At 57.4% G+C, this 7,356-nt stretch overlaps 1 protein-coding gene across 1 annotated transcript in view; it reads left to right on the top strand.

Annotated features, from left to right (window-relative positions):
* The first annotated feature begins 1,867 nt into the window (after positions 1-1,867).
* MEDAG (mesenteric estrogen dependent adipogenesis) overlaps positions 1,868-7,356 on the top strand; it is a 14,186-nt gene continuing 8,697 nt past the window's right edge. Inside the window, exon 1 of the mRNA XM_011360192.2 lies at positions 1,868-2,185. Within this exon, the coding sequence (XP_011358494.1) occupies positions 1,908-2,185 (278 nt within the window). The 5' untranslated portion in view covers positions 1,868-1,907. The remainder of the gene's footprint in view (positions 2,186-7,356) is intronic.

Raw genomic sequence — 7,356 nt, 5'->3', positions numbered from 1 at the left:
CAGACCCTCATTATATGTTTCCTAGATGATCCCATCAATCCCCTGACCAGTCTCTCTCCCTCCAGTCTTCCTGTTTCGAAACCTCTTCTAAGAGGCCATAAACTCAGAGTTATATGGCTTCCTTCCTTCACCATTACCTCAGAATCCGAATCCTTAGACGACTCAGAAGGTCTCTCCCTTTCTGGTCTCCTCTCTTATGAACCTCGTCCCTCTTACCCCAAAGAAGCCCGGTTAGCCATACAGAATTCCTCGCTCTTCCTTAAATAGACCATACTTTCTCTCTTTACACAGACCGGTCTAGAATCTTCTCTCCCAGTTTCTCATGAGCGGTGCTCCTTCACCTGGGAGCTCTGTCTCTGTATTCAGAGCCTAGTCCGTGTGTCACCTGCCCAGGGGTTCCCAGGAAACAGGAACCATGCCCTTGACCTTGCTCTCATGATACGCAGTCCATGCATCTATCACTGCACTCATTTGGCTGGGTGCCTTGTTTTGTTGTTGTTGGGGGAACGTGCAGCGTTTAAGATGGTTGCCTGGTGCGTAGTGATGTTTGGGGTAAGATAGGACACCCGCATAGTCTTAGACTGCCGGGTCTAAGTTCTGACACCACATGGTCCCGGCGAACCCTGCCCCAGCCTCTGGGTCCTGCCTGCGGCCTCAGCTCACCCACACCCACCCCGGTGGCAGGGGTCCTCAGCTTCACTTTACAGGGGTGCTTGTTTCCCAGGCGGATCCCCCCTTCTTCCCGTAAAGGGCTGATTCGGTAGTGATCCATGAGTGCTGGGTGAATGAGATGTGTTCGTCGATGCGCAGCACTGGGGATGGAGGCCGGGGCGAAGAGCCCCATGTCTGGAGAAAGGACATGTGACTGGAGCTCATTTACATTCTGGGATTTAAGTGAGATACTGCAGGACTCGGCATTGGACTTGATTAAATCTGCAGACGGGTCCATGCTGGGGACGCACTGAGACAAATTAAAGGTATTCTCTACGATTGTTCCTTCGTTGTACCCAACTTTTAGGGTCCAGCTTAGAGTCCTAAATTGCGGGACTCCAGGAAGCCTGCTCAGCTCCTCAGAACTGGGCGGGGTTCTGCTCCCATAAACCCGGGGTGCCCCCCCTCCAGCAGCGCTTTTCATGGAGTGTTCTCCCACTGGAATGCTTGGGTGTCCCCAGGCCATCGGTGTGTCTGCCCACGAGCACCCACACATCTAGAGATCCACGGAACAGACGACTTGTGGGGACTCAAGGGGGTGGGGCAAGACGGAGGGGCTGGTCTCCTCCACCCCGACTATGCGGCTGGCATCTGCGGCCTGTGGTCCCCAAAGCAGGAGAAACGGTGCGACGAAACTCACAGGCAGTCAGGACAGCTCCATAGAAAAGGGACCTGCTGACCCGTGGACTCTGTAGGCGAGTCCGACTATAATCTGTAAAAGGCAGAAACCAAGGCGGAGACGGCGGCTGGCGTCTGGGGCGGGGAGCGGGGTGCGGGATGCGGCGAGCGGAGATGCGGTCCCGCAGTGTCCTGGCGCCCCGTGGCCGGGGACGCGCCCTCTCCCCAGCACGCGGAGGCCGGTGTCTTGGGCCCGGGTGGGTGCCGGCGCCTTCCCCGCCCACCAGGGCTCCGAGCCGACGCCCGGGGCCACTGACCCCACCCCGCCGGCGGCGTCCGCCCAGCCCGGGTCCGGAGTCGGGGGCGGGGCGGGGGGTGATGAGTAACCCCTGGCTGCGGGCCGGGGCGCAAGTCGTGAGTGGTGCGCGCTCGGCCCGGAGGCCGGGGGTTGCGCCCGCGGCCGGGCGGGGCGGCCCGGGGCGATAAAAGGGCCGCCTCCCGCGCGCCGGGATCAGCGCTCCTCGCCGGCCAGGGCACCGGGCAGGGCGCGGGGACCTCCGGACGTCCGGGCGGCGGGGATGGCGGCGGCGGCGTGCGCGCCCGCGGCCAGGCCGAGCCTGACCTCCATCTCGTCGGGGGAGCTGCGCAGCCTGTGGACGTGTGACTGCGAGCTGGCCTTGCTGCCGGTCGCCCAGCTGCTGCGCCTGCTGCCCGGCGCGCTCCAGCTGCGCGGCGACCAGCTCGTGGCGCCGGGCACCGGGGAGCCCGCGGCCGCGCGCGGGGGCTTCAACGTCTTCGGCGACGGCCTCGTGCGTCTGGACGGGCAGCTCTGCCGCCTCGGCTGCTACATCAAGAGGTGGGTGGGCTCCCCGCGCCCCGGCAGAGGGTCCCCGGGAGCCCCCGCTGGCCTCCCCGCCTCCGTCCCCCCCACCCCACTTTCTGCCCTTTGGCCTGACATCCTGCAGCTGTGCTTGCCGCTCCCCAAGGGGGCACTCGGGCCGGCGCGCGGGGGAGAGCAGGGTGGGGACCGCGTCACTGGCGGGTGATTTTCCCTTTCTGGCTCCTTAACTGGGTCAGATGAGCTCAAGTTGGCGGCACACCCTTCGGGATGTTTTGGAGGGACCCACGCCCTGCCCTTGGGGTGGTGGCGAGGGGCGGATCGGAGGGGAAGGCGGCTGCTCATTTTTGCGCCCTGAGAGCTTTACTCAGTGAGGAGACCCAGTGGAGAAGCGGAGAAAGTTCTAGGTGTCCCACCTTTGACCTCCGTTAGTGTTTCAGATAAATCAACCAACCACAGCTGAGCAGGGACCAGCTCCGGGGGAGGTCCAGCGCAGGGCCTGTGGGCCGAGGCGTGGGCAGATACATTCTGGGAAAAGCCAGCGCAGGGTGTGTGTGCGTAGGTGTGTGTGTGCGTGCGTGTGTGTGTGCGCGTGCGTGTGTGCATGCGTGGCAGGGGGCGGCGGGGGAGGGGTCATATTCGGGTGCAGAACTGAGTGCCAGGGCGTGGGCCAGTACGGTCTAGAGCTTGGTTCAGACATGAGTAAGCCTCCCCGGCTACAAAGCCTTTGCTATTGGACATCACAGCAGCGCTGTGCCACCCTGTGGACGGGACACAGCCAAGAGGGGCGAGCAAACAGAATGACATTTAAAATGGCTTCTTCAGAGCGGCTGGGAAAACCTCGTTTATTGACACAGAGAGCGCGAGGGCTCTGAGTGCCTGAAACACCATTCCCCAGCAAGAATGTCTCCCTTTCTTAGTGAATTGAAAATTCCAACCCATAAGCAGGGGACGGGGAGAGAAAGAATTCGAGATCGGATTTGCGAAGACTTTGAAAGAAGATAACCATTGTATTTGAGAACAGTAGGAAGAATAAAAATGCCCAGAATTCATTGGAGCTGTAGGTTAGGCTTTTGGCAGAGCCGGCTCCTCCGCCTGTCTTGGCGTTTAGAATGACCTGGCGATGGAAAAGCCAGGAGCCTCTGCTGCCTTCTCTCCCGCCTCCCTTCCCCCTGGAGCCCTGCTCTGGACCCAGCCACACTTCCTGCTCTCAGCTCGCCTTGTCCTTGCCTCGTGCCTTGTCCTGGAGGCCCGAGGCAGCCACCTCATCATCCCCAAGGCCTGGCGAAGCCATGACTCCTGGGGTCCCGTTTCCCTCCTGCTTTGTCCACCCATTAGGGGGATGTTGGGCCTGACAGACCAACCCTCTTTGGCTCAATAAATGGTTCTAACCACAGGCCCCTCCTACCTTGCTCCTTATGTAAATAACTGGGCCGCAGGAATGCATAAAGAACCTAGGACCCTGCATTCCTCTGGCATCTGTATATTTGAATGATTAACTAGTTTGTTAGCCTCTGAGTGGGAGGAACATGTCTTAGACTGGTGCTTCCCAAATTTTAAGTAAGTGTGCAGGTCTCCTGGGGATCTCGTGATACATACTTTCCGATTGAATAAACCTGGAGAGGGGCCCGAGAATCTGCAGCTTGACAAGCTCCCACATGAGGCAGTGCTGGTGGTCCAGGGACCGCACTTCAAGCGACAAGGTCTTAGACCATTTCCATAGCGAAAGGGTGCATTTTACCATCTGTCTGCATGCTTCTTGAAAGCAGGGCGATTCCCTTTCTCATCTGGGTCCCCAGCGCCCAGCAAATGTTTATTACGTGAACGAATGAATGGATGAGTTTGCAGCGTTTCTCACAAGCACTGTGCATCATGGGCAAATGGACGGACGAACGCCCGTACCCTCGATTCGAGTCGCAGACGGTAGAGTGATAAATCTAAAAGTTTTGCCTCATTTCACTAGCGTAGGGACAGGAGGAGGACGGGAGGAAATGGAGTCGAAGGGACTGTGAGCACTTGGGGCGAGGCTCTGTATAAAGCCAGCGCGTTAACACTGGAAACACAGCAGGGCCATCTCGCGTGTCCCCTCCAGCTTTTGCTTGGTGTCACAGCAGAGGATTATGAACACTGACAGTTTCTGGGCTTTCTACACAAGGACTGTTCCAACAAGTGTCCCTTCTTCTCTGTTCTTCTCTCTGTGTTTTTTTTTTTTTTTTTCTTTTAAACGAACACACACACTCTCAGATGGAAGCTATGGGTTCCAATTCTTATTTGTCTTTGAGTGGTAAATTGTGAGAGCCAAGGGAAATTGGGAGCAGCTTTTCAGATCGTGCTAGAGACAATGTGAAAACTGAAGGGAGCCCCAGAATAAGGGGACTGTCCTAGAAGGTGGGCGACCTTTCGGCGAGTCCCGATGGGCTGGGAGCACAAATACAGCGTTCTTTCTTGGTCCTGCCTTTCAGTTAGCACTTTCATTAAGCTGCTCCCTTTAGTCTTTTAAACAGAAAAAAATTGAGAGTAGAAATTGGAGCCAGGAAGGAGAGACTCTTGCTCCCTTATTTTTCAGAGACTCATTTTGTCCTCCTTTCTCGGTCACTCAAGGGAACCCAGCCCTGATTGGGTGTCAGAAGCTGACAGGACTCCACCCTGTGGCCAGCAGAGATTAGAGACTAATAGTATTTGTGGAGCATCTAACCATGGGGCCAAGTGCGTGCGTCTCATGCGACTTGCACTATCGAGTCATCAAACAGCAGGCAATACTGTTATGTCCCTTTACAGATGAGGGCACAGGTCCAGGCGGGTTAAGTCAGTCACTCGGCGTCACGGTGGGTTGTGGCTGTGGGACTGAGTTCATGCAGCCAGGAAATTAGCACATGAACTCGATGTTCTCATTTCGAATCCCTCCGCTTCTCACCACGCAGTGTTCTGCCTCCTGAGCTTTGTCCTGGAGGCAGGTGCGGAAAGTGTCGGGGGCCGGGGTAAAAGCAAGGAAGAAACGAGAACTCAAAAGAACAATCTTCGACTGTAAGCAAATGTAATAAGTACCCAGTCCACAGCAGCAGTGTTTGCCTGAGCGATTCAGAATCGTGCACTATTAAACATGAAATCATCGGTCCCTAACGCAGTCTAATAACTTGTCTTAAAACAAGCGATCAGATGTCAGGTGCCTAAATATCTGTACGACTTCGCTACTCCATCCTCCGTCTTTTTGTGACTTATTTTAGTGACTTACATAGCCAGATTTTACCCAGTGGATTCCAAAAGCAGGCTCATATTTCTTTCTTTCTCTGGGGTTTGGAGGTGTTGAACTATTGGGCCAGAACCAGGAGGCTGGGAGCGGATGACTAGCGGAGATGTTTCTTCTTGGTGACCCGGTTTAAGTAGAGCGTTCATTAAGTAGGCATCTTGCCACCATCTCTTGTCTGCGAATCATGTCATGAGAGCTCTGATAACTGACATGCTCTGCGGTGAAGTTTGCGGGCCCCTCAAGATTCTAAAAGTGCCTCTAAATCATCAAAGGGGGATTAAATGATGCCGCGTAGAGTTTTATTGGTCAGGGCGTCTTATCGATTCAGACTCTAAAAGAAAGGGGTGACTCGTGTGTAGGCGACACGGTAAACTCAGTGTGTGGCTCTCCAGAAGCCCCCCACCCGGCCCCCGTCTCTGAGTTTGCCACATCACAGTGCCGTGAACCCCACAGCATTCCAAAGAGCCTGCCACAGAATTCTGGGGGGAACTGATTATTTTCACAACCCGCGAGCATTTCTAAGTTGAGATTTTTACCTTTTTCCCGCCGCCGACGCTTGCGACCAGATGTCCGTCGATCCCGTAGGCAGAGGCAAGTGGTGTCAATTGTGCCACGGGCATAGTGGCCGATTTTCCGGCTGTGCTGCGCACACGCACTCTGTGTCACCCTCCCTCGAGGGTGACAGTCAGACCGTGGATGCCGGGAGAGCAGACGAATCACTTCGAGGAGAATGTTATGTGGCTATAGATTAGCTGTGACAAGCGAGGCCGGCGAATGCGCAGATCGGCTGCGGGTGGCTCACCGTGGCACCTGCTGCCGCCCCGGCCTCGCACACCTCTCCGTTTGCTGCCATGAGCCTTGCCCTGCCCTCCTCCCTTGGCTACGAGAGTATTCTTCCTCCTTTGTCCCTCCGCGTCTCACCCCCGCCCCCCTGCAACCACAGACCTCTCCTCTTCCCCGGCCACACCGGCCTGCCTGGCACAGGGCATGAGAGAGCACGGAGCAGCCCCTGTACTGCCACCCTCTGCCCTACCCCGCTTCCCAGGCCCTGCGCCCCCTCAGACGTGCCGAGGCCCGTGTGAAGGCATACCGGGTGCCCAGCACGCTATCGGCGCTCCGCGAGTGTCTTTGAAGTGAACAAGAGGGATGAAGATGAGCAGAACATTCTCTCTTGCTGACAGGGGGCACAAGAGCTTCTCCCTTCGCGTGCCCACTCACCTTGTCCTCTCTGCTCTCTGGCCTGTCCAGGTGAGGGCGGGGAGGGGGGGAGATGGAGGAGGAGCCGAGCAAAACCCCCAAACATCAGCACCTGCTCCCCCATGGCCCCCCTGGAAGGCACCAGCCCTGTGTCCCCTCCCCAGCTCCACCACCAGTGTCCAGGGGGCGGGGGTGACGACCACATTAAAAGCCTGGCAAAGCAGAAGGCAGGAAGCGTTCTAGAGGCTTCATCAGGGGTCAGGCTTTAAAAGCGCTCAAACTCAGGTCTGACAAGCCCAGAGAAAAGATAATGACACGTATTTCTAGGAAACCAAACTGGGAGGCAGACGCGGGAGCTGTGTTTTCCCGGCTCGGGGGTGGATGTTCCCCCACGTGCCCCCTCTCTCCCACTCCTGGGTCACGGTCTTGTGCGCTGGCCCCTCTAAGTGGGTTATGGGCGTGGGGGGCGGGGAGGGCGGCTGCGGGGAGCTCTCCGAGGCCGTCATTTTCATGTCCACGCTGTCGCTAGGCCGCCCAGCTCTCTGTGCAGCCGTCCCCAGCTGGGCCGCCAGGGGACCAGCTCCGTGAAGAGGGACTGTGGCAGCCACACCCCCCCCGGCCTGCTGGACTGGGCGCCATGCGTCTGCCTGTGTCCACGCAGCCCCTGAGCTGGGGTTCGGTTCGAGAATCAGTCACCTTCTTGAAGGAAGCCAATTTACACTTGGATCTGCCTTTGTAATCAGCA

This window comes from Pteropus vampyrus, unplaced genomic scaffold (genome assembly GCF_000151845.1).
Source record: "Pteropus vampyrus isolate Shadow unplaced genomic scaffold, Pvam_2.0 Scaffold52, whole genome shotgun sequence".
NCBI classification, from domain to species: Eukaryota; Metazoa; Chordata; class Mammalia; order Chiroptera; family Pteropodidae; genus Pteropus; species Pteropus vampyrus.
The sequence above is the reverse complement of the archived record's forward strand: the minus strand, read 5'-3'. Positions and strand labels throughout refer to the sequence as shown.